General features: G+C 40.6%; 1 protein-coding gene across 7 annotated transcripts in view; it reads right to left on the bottom strand.

The window, feature by feature from the left end:
- Nucleotides 1-17,136, bottom strand: part of LOC124946789 (voltage-dependent T-type calcium channel subunit alpha-1G-like) — a 54,877-nt gene that overhangs the window by 6,972 nt on the left and 30,769 nt on the right. For 3 of the 7 annotated variants that reach the window (XM_047488035.1, XM_047488033.1, XM_047488029.1), the window contains 15 exons: nt 16,694-16,845; nt 15,451-15,654; nt 7,148-7,304; nt 4,839-4,994; nt 4,030-4,164; nt 3,515-3,805; nt 3,074-3,225; nt 2,840-2,986; nt 2,448-2,613; nt 1,926-2,266; nt 1,656-1,848; nt 1,412-1,561; nt 885-1,265; nt 600-792; nt 230-491 (listed from right to left, as the gene is read on the bottom strand). In XM_047488035.1, the coding sequence (XP_047343991.1) occupies nt 230-491; nt 600-792; nt 885-1,265; nt 1,412-1,561; nt 1,656-1,848; nt 1,926-2,266; nt 2,448-2,613; nt 2,840-2,986; nt 3,074-3,225; nt 3,515-3,805; nt 4,030-4,164; nt 4,839-4,994; nt 7,148-7,304; nt 15,451-15,654; nt 16,694-16,845 (3,080 nt within the window). Of the gene's footprint in view, nt 1-229; nt 492-599; nt 793-884; nt 1,266-1,411; nt 1,562-1,655; nt 1,849-1,925; nt 2,267-2,447; nt 2,614-2,839; nt 2,987-3,073; nt 3,226-3,514; nt 3,806-4,029; nt 4,165-4,838; nt 4,995-7,147; nt 7,305-11,902; nt 12,024-15,450; nt 15,655-16,693; nt 16,846-17,136 lie in introns of all 7 variants that reach the window. The other 4 variants (XM_047488036.1, XM_047488032.1, XM_047488031.1 and 1 more) reach the window with 3 other exon arrangements.

The raw sequence follows: 17,136 nt of genomic DNA on the forward strand, positions 1-17,136 counted from the left end.
AGAGTCGAATGGAAAAAGGAGAAGATAGATACAGAGAGAGAGAGAGAGAGAGAGAGAGAGAGAGAGAGAGAGAGAGAGAGAGATGGCAAGTTTAATGAAAAGGTTATGATTCGAAATCGATCAAGAGTTTTATTTATAAAGGTATAGAATCTTACGAATCGCCAATGATTCGTAAGTTACAGAGAGACAACGAATCTTCCAACGATAAGAGATATATGAATGCTCGTACTTGTCCTTCAGATAAAGATGTATACCAAGGGCCAACAGCTTCATGAGCGACTCCAAAATGAAAACGGCGGTGAAAAAGTAATTGAATATCTTGAGGGCATAGGTGAGTGCCTTCGGCATCATGTAAAACTCCATGGCCATCGTGACGACGTTCAAGCCGATTACGGCAGCTATCGCCAAATCGAAATACTTGGATGTTACGACGTTGTGAATGAAAAGCCGCGTTTTCGAATAATTCGTATAGTACGGTGGCTCGTGCATTTCTGGAAGAAAAAAAAACAAAGAAAAGAAAAAAAAAAGCGTTGCTTTATCCGCCAAAAATGCGAAATTATGTAAAAAGCATAATTAGGTAGGATTTCGATTGGACAAACTTCGTCGTTTCTTCTCCATTTGCTGAGCCCTCTTCTCTGCCCTCCTCGCTCGTTCCTCCTTCTCTTGTTCCTCTCGACATCTATGAAAGTTCTCAACGACGACACCGACGAACATGTTCAGGACGAAGAATCCGACCAAAAGGATGAATGCGATAAAGTATAACAAACGCCATTCCGAATAATTCTCGATCGGCTGCGACAAGATTGAGATATCGATATCTGTCGTACGTGTTAGAGACTAGAATGTATAATAACGGATGTAGGATATCGATCGAAGCGGGTTACCTGTTGATCCACGCCAACCGCGTCCAATCCGGTATACATGATGTTGACCCAACCGTCTCGCGATGACAAAACGAACAAAGACATGAGCGCCTTACCGAGATCGTCGAAATTATATTTCCTGTTGAGCCATACGTTTCGCTTATCCGCCAGGCAATCCGTTTTATTGCGAACATTTTTTATATCTGGACCGTCGCAATAATAAAACGCACCCTTGAACAATTGTACGCCCAAAATTCCGAATATCACGAAGAAGGTACAGCATATCAGAACGATATTGCCGATCGGTCGTAAAGATGACAGCAACGTTTGTACGACCAACTTTAATCCCGGGGCACGATTGATCACTCGCAATGGCCTCAACGATCTCAACAAACGAAAAACCTGGAAAGAAAAGGAAAGCTTTTAATTGCATCGGGCATGGCACAAAATGATTCAAACGTCTTCCTTTCCTACGATTAAATTTATAGAAAAAAAAAAAAAAAAAAAGAAAAAAAAAGAAGAAAAAAAGTAATGAAGCAAAAACGCACCCTCAAAATTCCAAATATTCTCGGACTACTGGAAGAAATCAAGGACATCATTAAATCGACGATAGATATGGTGACTAGGGATCCGTCCATGATATTCCAGCCCGACGTGAAGTAAGCGTCCGAACCATAAAGCATACCCGTTGCTACGACCTAAAACGAAATAAAAGAAATATAGTCAGTGGACACCTACGTGGATGGATATTATTTTTCAAATACTCGCACGTTGTACCTTGTACATACGCACCTTGATAAACATCTCGACGGCGAATACCGCGGTGAAGATGTAATTGGCGGTCATGAGGAAGAGTCTCTCGCGACTGTGCGACGGTATGTTCGGTCTCTCCATCGCCAGAGTGATGCAGTTCAAGCCGATAAAGAAGAGAATCGCGTTGTCGAACCACTTTTGATCGACGAACCAACGGCAGAAAGCTCGAAATCTAACAAAGTCGCTCGCGTATTATTGGGAGCGATAAAAATAAATTAGATATAGATAAAGGTAAATAATCGTTCCTACCTGTTATTAGGCGAAAATATATACAGCGCGTAATCGTCGCGTTCCTTGAGACAACCCTTTGGCTCGAAAAACATAAATATCTTCTTGATCCTCTCGACGCTGCTCGCGCTACCGTGGCCGTTCGAAGGAGGCGTCTGATCGTCCGTACGCGAATGATCATCCTCCTGATCCGGAAGAGGCTTAATTCTCGGCAGTGCTCCTGTTTCCATCGATAAATTGTTTATCGTTCGAGGCGTCGAGCATGGCACCTCCTCCGACACCATACCCTTTCTACCAGCACCTTGAACGTTTTCGTATCCTCTTAAGGAGTTCCTTCGCGAGAGTTCGCCGATCCATCGCATCTGTTTAAAACATCGCATCGACCTGTTAATCAGTCCTGCTCCCCTCTAAAAAGCTACGCCAAGGGATCGCGGTCTGATATCCGATTATCGACATGGAACATCTTTTTTTTTCTTTTTTTCTTTTTTTCTTTTTCTTTTTTTTTTTTTTTTTTTTTTTTTTTTTTTTTTTTTATATACTCGCCTGGTTAGGCGTGGCCGTGTAACGGCGCATCGATGAACCGTGGCTTTCGATGGAATTGTTGGGGCTGAGACTGCGATTATTGCTCGTTAGGACGGTCGTTCGATTATTGGGCGCGTCGCATTGCGTGTCGTTTCTTATCGAGCCGTGCAGGTAACCACCGTTGAAGCTGAAAGAAAAAGAAAAAAACATATCGACGTAGATTCGGGATCACTCGAACGAATCGACGGCGAGAGAAGAAGAGAATGGGGACGGAAGGAAGGACAACAATGAGGCGGACAATGACATCAACTCGAGGCTGGATCGGTGGAGGGGGAGGGGAGGGGGAGGGGGAGAGCGGGAAAAGCTTTCGCGAGAATCCAATTCAGTGCTCCGTAATTTACTCTCGTACTTACGTGTAATTGGAACCGCCGAAGGCACTTCTGCCATTGTTCAGAACGATCGTTCGACTGGCTTGCTCCTCGTCGCTTTGGGACCAACGTTTCCTTCGCAAAGATGGCCGAGACAAACGCCACGAGTATCCTCTCTGTATTCTCGGTGGACTGAGAGAATGGGGACATAATGGATAATAATAGAAAGACAAGAAGGATGAATCGCGACCGATAACGCGAGTCGCCGATCCTATTTACCTGGAGTTTGAGAATTCTCTCGAGGAAGGATTTACCACCGCGGTAACGAGGCTTATTCGTCTGGGAAATTGTCCGGCTATCAAATTGTTGGTCGAAAACTTGCTACCATTGTCCGGCAACTTTAACAATCCAGACGGTATGCTACATTGACTCTGAAAATATCGTTCATCGATAAATTCGAATAGTAATAAATTATGCGTTTAAAGGGATTCGCGGTTTCAGGTAGAACGCACTAGAGGCGCGTTCGATCGGGGGAGGGGGGGGGGGGGGGGGGGGGGGTTGAAGAAAAAAAAATTCCTTTAGCGTGGATCGGCCTTGGGTCAAACGGAAGGACGACGGGGACTACGTAGTCGCGTGTAAACGTGCAGGAGAACATGTGGACGCAAGGAGGTATTGTAGAGAGCGCATTGTAGAAAGGATCGTATATGATCGAGTACATACACCGGTCCGGTCTATCGACTCAAAGGAGAGGGCAGCCGTTGGAAAAACCGCACGATAATTAAGGTCTCTGTAACCAACATCGAGCGTCGTGTTTGGCGAGTCTTGAGGCGTGGCGGCCGTGTGTGTGATTATCGGTGGCTGACCAACGGCGCTCATCATCTTGTTTTCCTTTTGAATGTTGCACTTTGGCTCGTCCATGCGATGCCTCCAACTACTGTTTTGCTTTTCCCGACAACTATTGTCCTTGTACTTTCTAAGCTCCTCCGCGCTTTGCCATGAGTTCTTTCGTTCCTAAGGACACACACACACACACGGATATACGGTCAAAAATTTGATCGTTCGTTTCCTTTGCATCCCCATCCCCTGTAGATGGATCTTTTTATTTAAAGATTTTTAACGATTTAAAGATTTGACAACCAGGGACAACGGTCAGGGATAAAGTCAGACGAGGGAAAAGTTCGGTCTCTCGGATTCTCGCAAGCATAACCAAGACGGACATTCCATTTATCTCGTACCTGTGTATACGTGTCGCTGTCGGTGATCGAGTGAGACCTCGATACCCTCGAGGATCCTTCCTCGCTGCCCATTCCTGCCTCCTTTGCTGCCAACTTGGCCATCTCCCTTTGCTCTCGTTCCCTCCTTTCGTTTCTCTGCAAACGCGTCAGAGGAAACGAAATAAAGAGAAGCCATCGTTTAACCTTAAAGGAATCCGTTTAACTACGCGTAGGCTAGATTTCCCAATGCGAGTAAAGACAAAGAAAAGAAAAATATGATGGAAGCCTCGTTCGAGTTTCCTCGCGTGTGAACATAAATAAATTATATAGCGCAATTTCGAGAGCGATAACGAAGCGGTTCCAGTCTATTAATCTCCATCATAGAGAGAAAGACTTTAAGTAGGAGGGCGCACGTAAGGTTTTTCGATGCCAATGGCGTAATGTCGCATTAGCACGAGAGCGTAAACTTTTGCCATGCGACGGCTACGTAAGAGCGTGGGTAGCATAGAATGAATACATTGGCCGATCCTTAGATAGCTTTACCTACTTCTTACGGTTGAATATCCTCGCTTACGAGGGCTTACTACGTGTCTACGTTCACGGTGGTTTTTCTTTTCTCGTCAAATCGATCGTGAAAGGTTTACGCAAAATCGCGATTAAATGTTAAGGGTGAAATCGCAAACGTTCGTAATTATAACGTATTGACGGTTTTTTGGTTTTTCTCGTGTTTTTTTTTTTTTTTCTTGCTTTTCTTTTTTCTTTGTTTTTTTTCGGTTAAACATCGAATTAACATTCTCTTTCGCTTTCAATGATCGATAATTCTCGCTCACCTCCGAAGAGAAGCCCTCGACGAGAATGGCGACGAGAAGGTTGAAGAGAACGTAATTTCCAAATGTCATCAGAGCGACGAAGTAGAGGGCAGCCCAGTGGGATGTCTTTTGCATACCGTTGAAAAGCACCACGTTCCAATCTTCTTGCGTTAATATCTATTTCGCCGAGGGGAAAGAGTGGACGATGATTTAGAAATCGTTCATTATATCGAATACGACGATCTATCGAATCGGACTGTTCCATCGATTGGCAAGACGAAAACTCGTTGGCCTTACGAGCTAATATATATATTCTCGGTTAATATGTTTTGCCTCGGTAACAATATCCATGCGCTCGATATCCTTGCGTTACTATTTCATCGTTTTCGACCGACCCTTCCGACCGAGCACGGAAAGGAGAAATGTCTAAAGAAAAAGATGATCACCGTACTCGGATGCCAAAGTACCATTGAAATGCTTTCCGAGAAGCTTCATTCGTCATTTCGACAATCGGGCCAAGGACGATGGAGAAATTTGTTAAATTTTCGAACCGTCCCGACACCGTCCATATTTCCATATCTAGCCTCGGTTACAAAAACGTATTGCCAATCGATATCGTCTCGTTTTCAGCGTATACGTATGTACGTACTTTCGTATCGCGTACCACGAATTTCTCTCTGTTTCTCTCTGCATACGTATATGCATATATCTATATCAATATACATATATACGAACATTCTTTATGAGATTTTCGCTTATCCTCCTTTTTTCCGCTTACTCCTCCTCTTCCTCCTCCGCTGTAACCACACCACCGTCGAGCAAACCAAAGCCACCTCTCTTTGTTCCATTTTTAGATCGCGCCGTTTCTTGCGCATTCCGTATATCATATACTTACCTTATACGCCGTTTCTTCGCTTATAACAAGTTCAACGTATTCCTCCATAGATTCTTCCTCTTACTCTTTACGATTTCTCCTTCTTACGGAATTCTCCTTCTTGACGCGAGAACGATAAAAGAACAAACAAGTCGCTTTTATTTCGCCCTTTTGTTTTCTTTTGCCTTTCAAATATTCCAAGAGTGCAAGAGGATATGCGTTAAAAATATTTGAAAAATTTTTCCTTTGCCTTCTTCTATGTGTTTCGTCGCGTACGAGTTTCTCCGAGTTTCTTTCCAACTTTGAGATTCGTTCGTTAAGTTTTGAGAAAAAGAAAGAAAAGAACAAAAATTTGTATTCCGTTTTAACCCGCAAGGTAGAATGAGAATAGGTGCACTTTTAATAACCAACTCGCGAATGTTTCTTTCTATGATACCAAATAAAATGTACTCTTATTTCTTTTCTTTTTTCTTTTTCTTTTTTTTTTTTTTTTTTTTTTTTCTAGAAACATTGTGCGTGGAAAAAAGAAAATACACGTGCGTTCGCTCGCCAGACTCTCCATCTCTCTCTCTCTCTCTCTCTCTCTCTCTCCTCCTCCCCTTTCTCTATGTACGGGAGTTTTCAGGCAGCTTCTCAAACTTTTTGCGAGTAGTTCATTCGCTCAGAACGATACAAAAGCTCTTCCGGACGAACGTATTATTGTTTTTTTCTTTCTTTTCCCTTTTTTGTTTAGTCGTCGTGTTCATTGACGTAGAGAACAATTTCAGTGCAAACGAAAGGATCAAAAACACCAGGGAAAGCTTTCTTTTTATCTTTTTGGTTTTAACGTGAGTCTAATAGCACGTAATAGGACCTTGAGAAACGCAGAGAGAGAATCGAGGGAGGCTTAAAAAAAATGACGTTTTTTGCAATTATTATTTTCTTGACATATCGTTACTTTATCGACCGATACGAGAGAAATTCGTGGTCTTTGACGAAATTAATCGATGAAGACGATTAGCGCGAAAACAGATAGAAATTCAGAAAAGGCAAAGGCAGTATGATAAAAGAGAGAGAGGGAGAGAAGTAGAAAGGAAAACAAGAGAAAAAGGCATAGAGAAAGAGAAATGTGAAGAAATCTCAGATAGAAGTGAATTAGACAGGGAAAGAGAAAAAGAAAGAGAAATGGAGGAAAAGCGAGAATAAACAAGGTGTGCGATCAATGAACGTACTACGATCAATCGGTATTAGCTAACCGGTGGCAATAATAATAATACATTTTTTCGTACACGTTTTTAAAGCGTGTAAACATTTGTTTAGCGTATTTCGTGTGTGTATATATATATATATATATATGTATATATACAGTTTGTTTTAGATGTATATATAAATATATTTATATCTGTATAATTAAAACAGGGGAAGAAGAAGAAGAAGAAAAAGAGAAAAATATTGTTGGGGATTTGAAAGGTGATACCTGAAAGACCGTGACAAGGGCCCAGACGATGTCGTTGAAATGTTTGCGATCACAGCGACACATCGGGTGCCGTGAGACCACCTCGGCACAGGTGCAGGGCCGACTCCGGTCCGCCCACATGCAAAACTTACCCCCGAACAGGTACATTCCTAGGATGCTGCAACCGAGACAATCCGCCGGCCTAAAGTTACCACCGTGACAGTAATCGACGGTAATCGGGATAGAATGTAGATAAAGAGACAGAGAGAGAGAGAGAGAGAGAGAGAGATTAGATAGATCAGAGAGAAAGAGAAAGTGAAAGAGACAGAAAAAGAACCAACAAGAGAGAGAGAGAGAGAGAGAGGAGTCAAGGGAAACGAAAAAGGATTCTCTGAAATTTCTTCGGACGACGTGCCGCGAAGCGTCTCTGCTCCTGCTCGCCGTTCTTGTCTTGCGATGGCCCTTCTTTCCCTCCTTCGAGGAACTAGAGACTTACTACGAAGCGTAATAATAACGAAACGTAAATAATACTTACATATTCAGCGTGGCCCACGATAAAAAACTTTCACAATATGTGGGCCACGTCGTATGTATATATAGTATGTATCTACGTAATGCACTTTTTGAAGAAAAGTTAATCTCGACGGTATGTCGATGGTATATAGCATACTTTCGTCTAATACCTCTACGGATCGAAGATCGAAACATAAAAGCGTATCAGTATTGTCTAGTAATTGTACTGTTCGTAAGCGTGTTAAGCGCGTAATCTCGTCTAGCCGTGTCCCGTTTAACGGTAGAAAGCTTTGTTAATCTTTAACGAGTCGAATGGTTTCGACTCGTTGCCGCGAGTCAGAATTAGACCGCTGAATTAAATTTCGAATATTAAAATCGAAATATTAGGAAGTATGAGCATACTCGTAAAGATATCTCGGTAAGCCGAGATAACAATAATCTTGGTGCATTCGTCGAGATCGTAGGTTCGTAGAAAACACAAGAGCGACGAGAAAAATTCAAACTTTATCGATTAGCAATTTTATACGGAGCAAAGACCCTCCGCCGACGGCAATATCAAGCAAAGTACGTTGGACGAACAGTGAAAAGGAATTTCGCGCGAAGCTCGACACGGTCACATTCTGCAAATTCAGCACGTGTCTGCGTTTAGTTTCAATTACGATATATTATGCGTCTATCCATATATAAAAATACAATTATCTTATGTATTTCGTGTCGGGAGATGAACGTGATTGTGATTTGTGTGGAAATAAAGCGAGTATAATATTTAATACGAGTATATATAATAGATATATTAAGTTCGTCGATAGCGTGCAAACTGAGTAAAATGGAACAACAAATGAGAAAATTGCCAATTGATATATCAGTGTTTGATTGCGGTATGCAGTTTGGAGGCGTCGCGTTTAACGATGATATATAGATATATCGAATATAAGCATCAACGATGACAACGATGACCAATATATTGGTATATTCAACATTGCAATGTACATAGGGGTACTTCGTATTGGCGTATCGTATTCTGAAGCGATCACGCTTGCATATTAGTCCGAATTTGCTTTATGCACGTTTTAATGAATGATTAACGATGTTAAGGAAATGAAATGTACGTGCTCTCTCGAGAAAACGTAACATAAATTATTTACGAAGGAAAACCTGGCTGAGATCTATAAAATCGATTCGTTCATTCGAATAGCGTGTCTACTGACAGTAGTCCAAGTACCTTATCGATCGGACAGGTCGTCTCGAATTTTCTTACACCAGACAGAGAGACGCTGTGCTAACAATAAAAATGTTAAAGTAATAGGATACGCCAACGTCGAGCTGCTTCATGTAGGTATATAAGGATAATACATAAGAAACACACAATTACGCAGGTGTTACTCGCATACAACTCTGATCGTCCAACGGGTATTCTGAATTTCAAAGTTGTACGTATATTTACGATATCGAACACCGGCAACATAGAAAATTTTCCACGTAGATCGAGGATAACGATTATAATACCTCGTGCTTGTTTCGTATGACGATTAAAAGTACACGTAGCATTGGTTGTTCGTGTAACACGTACATTTCATAGGATTTTCTAGGGATCGTTGGGACTCGACAAATGCAAATGGGGAAAAAATAAAAAGATACTCTCCGTTGCGGAATGTCAAGACGAACGTTAACCGACAAGCTACAAAGCGTAATATAAATATAACGTATATGTCATTATATACTGTAGTAATATATAATTAGATAAAAATATAAACGAAGTAACACTCATTGGATTTGGATCAATTAATGGATCTTTCTTTGTAAGCTGTATAGATTTCAGTGGATAAACGCTAATTACTAATTTTACCGAGACTTTGATTAGTGGCGTGTCTCGCATGAGCATTGGGAGAGATGAGAGGATATCCTGATTACGAGTCTATCTAAAGACGTAAACTCGTATGTATGCGTCGAGATTTGCGAAATTAAAGTGTTTTCACGTTGGTATTTACTACGATGGTCGGATGGTTTCGTTAGAGAAGAGCGCGATAGCGTCCGATTTCTTCAATTTACTCGTTAATATGGCGTATCAAAAGATCATTGTCTCGAACATTCGAATTAAATGTAAAAGTGAGAAACGGGGGAAAGGGAATATTGAGATAAATTGAAGTTTGAGAGAGAAAGGAGGAGACAGACCGAGAAAGAGAGAGAGAGAGCGAGAGAGCGAGAGAGAGAGAGAGAGAGAGAGAGAGAGAGAGAGAGAAAGTAATAGGAAATGGAAAAATTTAAGAAAGGGATCAGTGTAAGTACGGCTAATTGAAAGCGATTACATTGTAAAAAAGACCATGTAGCGCGAAGCCAAGACTCCTTTTTCTGTCCATCGTGACGTCGTTAATCCTATCGATTCTCTCTCAAAAGGGGTGCTAATCGTGCCCGATCGAAAATTTTCTGCACCGGCGACTTGATCGAAAAGAAAACGCGCTTGTACAACGTACATGTGCATGTGAACATATGTATCTCGAGTCTCGTTTGACTTACGGGTGAATAATTTAGTGATCCTGTTAGAGTGTAGCGGATGTTGATACCCTCGTGAAAATCTAGATGTATGAATTGAGTGTATAGCATAGATATACTATACGTGTCGAAAAGATACTGAAAGATAGAAAAAGGTAGATAAATAGAGAGAGAGAGAGAGAGAGAGAGAGAGAGAGAGAGAGAGAGAGAGAAAGAGAGAAAGAGAGAGAAAGAGAGAGAAAGAGAGAGAGAGAGAGAGAGAGAGAGATACATAATTAGATAAAGAGAGAGGGAGAGAGCGAGCGACATAAGCGAGAGAGAGAGCGAGCGATCGTAAAACTGCGAAAGAAGAAACACGTTTGAAAATAAACACCAATAATACAACAACAACAACAACAACAACAACAACGACAATGAAAAAACGCATGCAAAGCACCAAGTAAGAAAAATATACGGCCGAGAAGGAGGAATTTCTTTTTTCTGTTCCTTTGTATTTTCCCCTTCTTTCTTCGCACAGTCAACGCTCGACGTAGCCGTGCACATTAAAGTGTCAGACGGTGCCCGAAACATTTGTTTCGCCCGTTTATGTAACGCTTAGGGAGACGTAATATCATTTGCAAAATAATTATTGTTTGTAAGGTATCCCTGAAAAATGCTCTGACGACACAGCAACGACGAGGTACGACATGGGTGGACGAAGAAATTGGATCGTTGCGTGTTAAATGCGTCTTTACGTTTAAATCGACAACGAAATTAGCAAACTAAGTTAAATCCACCAACTAGTCCATCTTCGTCCGTCCACCGTAAAACAAAGCTTAGAAAGAAAACACAAATCCGTCGAAATGACACATATAGACGAGTTTATACGGATACAAAAACGTATGCGCATACATATATACACGTATATACGTTCATATATACGAGTCAATTACGACAGCATGCCAAAGCGGCAAACGTCGAAACCGCAAAGGCAGGTGCGTTCAAGCTCATGTCAGCTTGCAGACCAAAAGATTCGTGATAAGCGCTTACGCGTGCCCGAGTAAACTTTATCGATCGATCGATCGAGCTTGGAAGGTAGACATCAAACGGCTGGCATGCCATTATTGAAAAAAAAAAGCGTATCTCTCATGTGTATACATTACCTTATGGGCCCTCTCGCGAAATCATAAAGTAGTAGTAGTAGTAGTAGTAGTAGTAGTAGTAGTAGTGGTAATAGTAGTAGTATAGTAGTAATAATAGTAATAGCAGAGTAGTAGTAGTAATAGTAAATAATAATAATAATGGCAGTAGGTCGATGAACATAAATCAGGCTCGCGGCAATGTCCTTTCTTTTCTTTACATTTTTGTGATTTCTCTTAGCTTTCTTACTTTCTTCTTTCCTTTTTTCTTTTTTATTTTCTTTTTTTTCTTTTTTTCTTTTTTGTTTTTTTGATTTCTTTGATCAAGCAAAGTGGTCATTTACATTCATATATTTCTATAAGTGTGATTGACATGTAAGTACGTGTGTGTACGCTTGCGTACGGTAAAACGTTGATAGTACCAATAACAACCCATACGGATGTGTCTATGCGTATGTTTGTATGTGACAGAGAGAGAGAGAGAGAGAGAGAGAGAGAGGGAGAGAGAGTAGAAGAGAAAAAGATAGAAATAGAAGGGGAAAGAGAAATAGAGAAACGGATAGAATGAAAATATGAGAGAGAGAGAGAGAGAGAGAGAGAGAGAGAGATAGAAAGCCCTTGAGAGATACGTGGGAAAGTATCCTTTTGTAGGTACCTGAAACACCGTCACAATAGCCCAGAGTAACGAGTCAAAGTTTTTCCTATCACACTCGACGTCAGAGCTGCCTTTCATCGTTTCACAGAATTTGCAACCAAACAGGTTCATCCCGAGAATACTACAACACAACGAAACGTGCAATGTACTTCTTTATCCATATAATATAGAAATATGAAGAGACAGAGAAAGTGAAAGAGAAAGGAGAGGGAGAAGGTGGATGGGAGAGAAAGAGAGAGAGAGAGAGAGAGAGAGAGAAATGGATTGAGGAAAGACAAAAATTTTTTAAATTAATAAACAAAAAATGATAAAGAGAGAGAGAGAGAGAAAGAGAGAAAATAAAGAGCAAGAAGCTTAGTTCGATAAACTAACATAACGAGTTTACAAAGCATAGCGACGATGTAACGTGCACATATATATTTTAACATACGTATATATATATATATATATATATATATATGTATATATATATATATATATATATATATGTATATATATATATTAGTATATACTCGAGCATCGAGAGCGCTCGATGCCCACTTTCAAAGTATACTCGTTCAACGTTAAATATACATATATCGTAAACACAGCGGCAAATACCGAGGCCGGTTAATTTCCGTATGTGTCGGTGAACGAAGAACTCTCTAACGTTACTTCGACTTTTCATCGTTTTTGCAAATCCGAAAGAGCGCTTTAAAAACGGTCCTTACTTCGATTTCATCGGATACTTACATCCGTAAGAGAGTTTAGCGCCTTGGTCGTACTTGAACGTAACCTTTGGAAAACGCTCAAAGTAGATATATATATGTAGCTGCATAAGTATCTACAAAACGTGATATTCTACAAATCGTATGTACATACATATGTACGTCACAAAAGCGTTTAATGTTTCCTCTTTATAGAACGGCGACGGCGATGGCGACGGCGGCGGACGGCGGCGGCGGCGTTGGCGACGACGACGACGACGACAACGACGACGACGACGATGATTCTCAAAGGAATAACTTTCGCATTAGCCGAGTTGGACCGCCCGCCAACTATCTTTATCCGTGATTTGTGAAATCCCAAGTAGTTTATAATGCTGACGTTTCGGACATTCGTTTCTTCTACTTCGCTTCCCACAATCGTGTTACAATAACGAATACAACGAACGAGTAGCTTCTCACGCGTTATTAGATAACGAGGTCATTGATCTAACGGCGAAAGCTACGAAATTTATCGATATCTACTCAGACGAATACTAATTGTAAGTCAGGTAATACCTACACACCGATAAACGACCATGACAGATTTCGTTCGACCTAAGTTTTAAACGAAAAAAAGAAATAAACAAAAATGATAGACAAATTGACAAATAAAGATACGCCGTACATTCGCAAGCTTTTCTATAATATCGACGAGCGCACACCGAGCGTATGTCGCTTAAATAGGCGCTTGTCAGTCAAATCATACGCAGCACAAAGTAAATAGAAAAGAGCGTAGAGTAGGAAAGATCGATGAGAGATTTATTTCATAATAAACATATATGTTTATGTACATAGATGTTTATTTATATATAGACATAATAACCATTTTATACGATACATCATACGATAAGTAAAGTAGCTTTCATACTCGTTGCTAATTGTACGAAAAGAGAGAGAGAGAGAGAGAGAGAGAGAGAGAGAGAGAGAGAGAGAGAGAAGAAAGAGATACGTCCAAAGATAGAGAAAAAGAGAGAGAGAGAGAGAGAGCACAAAGCACCATGCATACACGCAACACACACGCGCAGAGATTTACGTGATGACTTAAATAAGCACGTGCCACGTATATATACGATATGCACCTATAGTGTATGTATATATATATATACATATATATATATGTGTGTGTGTATATATATACATATAAAAATACGATATGTGCACATGTTATATAGATAGGCACGCGTATCGTCACACCCTTTTTAACGTTTGACTGCCGTCACCTAAACGTGTACAAACACGTGAGGAAAAATAAATTGGTACACTTTCCATCGAATATTTTCTATATCGCGTCACGAATGTGTGCGATGATTTTCGCGATGAAAGAAAGAGAAATAAAGAAAGAAAGAAATAGAAAGAGAGAGAAAGAAAGAGAGAGAGAGAGAGAGAGAGAGAGAGAATAAAGAGGGAAGAGAACAAAGAAATTGCGACAAAGTAAACGATAATTTTCCTGAACTGAGAGAGATGAAGATAGAGATAGAAGAACGAAGATATAAACGAGAAAGAGAGAGAGAGAGAGAGAGAGAGAGAGAGAGAGAGACAGACAGACAGCTTTTGCGAAAAGTTCTAGCAGTAATCGAAATGGAACCGTTTTGAAATTTAGATGACAATGATGGAAAGGCTCGATTGTTTACGAGAATGATTCGAATGCGAAGAGAATGGAGTCGGTTCGTTATCGTTTGCCAGTCTACCGAACAGTTAGACACCGATTTGTTTCTCTTTCTAAAGGCTTCGTAAGCAAGAGCCTTAGAGATAGATAGATATATATATATATATATATATATAGAGAGAGAGAGAGAGAGAGAAAGAGAGAGAGAAAGAGAGGGGGGGGAGAGAGAAAAGTCGTCGCTGTGTTTGAAATCCGAAATCCGGGAGCTTTGAATCGTTCCAATTATATCTAGGAGAATCCATAAGAGATAAGTATGTGAGAAATTCCGATTGCAAGGTCGAAAGACGTTACGGCATCGTTTCGACTTGGAAATCGCGATTCTTTGAGGACGAAATTAGTAGATGAGGACGCATAGGAGTTTAGGAAGCGCGCCTTCTCAAGCGAAGCCTTTAAAGCCGATTATTGCGAGTATCTCGAGTTCCTTCGTTATGCTTCTCTAGCTCCAAGCAAAAGATCTTTCCTTCCTTCAACTTTCTTTACTTTTCTTCCTTTGTTTTTCCAAGGATTACGGCATCCTCGACATTTAAATAGCTACACAATCTCTCTCTGTATTCGCTATCTTTTCCGCTATTGAAATAATAAAGCGAGTCGTTTGGTTTCCTTTTTTCTCTTTTATACGCGAATGTTCTCACGTACTTATTCCAAAAAAGAAAATGAAATAATTTGAAAAGAGGCGTCTCTTTTGAAATACAAAATCTGAAGGATCGTTGAGGTATAAACGAACAGAATCAGGCTCACTGAATTATTCGAGCGAAGAAGAAGAAAAAATTGCGAATGAGAAAGATCTTATGAATGTAGAGGGGAGGGGCCGGGAAACTTAAACGAAAGAACGAAAGTCGATTAATTTTGATGCGTCGTTAACAAAGTCTTGTCGTTAGAAATGATCTCCTCGTAAAAAAAAAAAAAAAAAAAAAAAAAAGAGAGAAAAGAAAAAGAAAAAAAAACCTAGAATGGCGTAAAGGATTAGAGAGATCTCGTCGATCGAAATTAGTTTCGTCGAAGGAAAGGACGATGACGACGACGACGACGGCGACGACGACGACGACGACCACGACGACGACGACGACGACGACGACTACGACGACGAAAAAAGTAGCTATATCAGTATAGCAAAGTATCGAAATGGGCGGACTTACCTGAATATAAAGATGAAAAGTACTAAAAGGGAAAAGAATACGGCAACGTTATCCATGGTACGTAGCATGACGAAAAGCTGACGTCTCAAGTTTGGCAGGAAGCGAACCAACTTCAGAATCCTCAGCAAACGGAAGGTTCTAAGGACGCTCAGGCCGGAACTTCCGCCTCGTTCCTCCACGAAGGATTGACAGAGCTCCACTATGCTGCGTATCGTAGACGCGTATTAAAGAGAAATTTTAGAGGCTATATTTATTCATTCTCGCGAGAGAAGGAGAGGGACGGAAAGTCGAGTAAGATCATCGAGAAAAGTTCTGCTTCTTACTGGTTGTTCCACTTCTCGTAAAGTTTCAATAGAGAAACTTTTTTCACAACTTTTCACGGAACGTTTTACCCATAAATGGACGTTTCACCCAAAATGGACCGTTGTAAATGTGAAAGAAAAAAAAAAAATAAAAAAGCGATACTCTCTCCTTTACAAGTTTTTCATTTAAAAAATCAGTCGTTTGGTCTCACCACCGAATCGATGACGAGATATTAAATCCGAATAAGAGAAAGAGAAACGATGCGTCGCGTGCAAATAACGTTGGTATAGGCGAATCTTCTAGGTCAATGGTCAGCGAGCATTTGACCTACTAAAAGTGTTTGCGGCCACGGAACACTTCTGCGCGTGCGTAATGGTTGTCTCGCGGGTAAAGAGCAAAGATTTATATAAAGGAAACTAATGTCCCTCGGGTTCGTTTATGTGTCTTAGACGGAAAATAAAGGAAAGATTCGTTCTGCATCGGCGCTGGTTCGGATCGAGCGTTGGGTATAAAACGAGGGCGGTTTCTTCATTACGCGCTATCCGAAGCTTTACGAACTTTGTTAAACTTTAAAAAATTACATTCTAAAATTCCATTCAATTCGAAAGGAACAATCCTCATTCCGAGATACGATAAAATTGAAACTTTAGCCAACGTTAAGAGTAAGAAGGAGCGAAAATTTAAATTTAATGTTAAAATTTAACGATAGGGATATTCGCTTTTCTTTTTCCTTTTCAGAAACATTCGTAGCAAACTTTTTCGTAACGATCATACGCGAAAAAATTATCAAAGTATTCGTTTTTTCTTTGTCGTCTCGCGATAATTCGTGATGCTTCTTTTCTGAGAAAAGGAATTGCTCTTACGTCGACTTGGAAGGAATTACGTCTCAGTCGACACGATGGAGAAGAGTAAAGGAGAATAGAATTAAAGGATTACCTACCTAAGGATCACGACGATGCCATCGAAGACGTTGAAGCCGTTGCTGATGTAGCCGAACGGGCCCTCGGCTATTACCTTGAGTAACATCTCGACGGCGAAGATGGCAGAGAAGACGATGTTGCTTATCTCGACGAGTACAGTCAATTGCTCCGGCTACAAATCGATGAAAGAAGAGAGACGGATAACTAACTTTCGAAAAGCTCCAATGAGAAAATAGAGCGAGATATACACATATATATATATATATATATATATATACACGTAGGAGTAAGTAGGTATTGTAGTATAAAACTTGAAAATCGAAGCGATTATCGGCGAAAAGATTCGCCGCTTAGGTGGTAAATATAATACTAGGACGCGCCGCGCAGGCATTCGTTGAAAAGCCATTGGGAATAAAAGGCTCCGAGACGAGGAGAAGATGCTATTACCGATCCGAAACGATTA

The sequence above is a fragment of the Vespa velutina genome, chromosome 2 (genome assembly GCF_912470025.1).
Source record: "Vespa velutina chromosome 2, iVesVel2.1, whole genome shotgun sequence".
Taxonomy (NCBI): domain Eukaryota; kingdom Metazoa; phylum Arthropoda; class Insecta; order Hymenoptera; family Vespidae; genus Vespa; species Vespa velutina.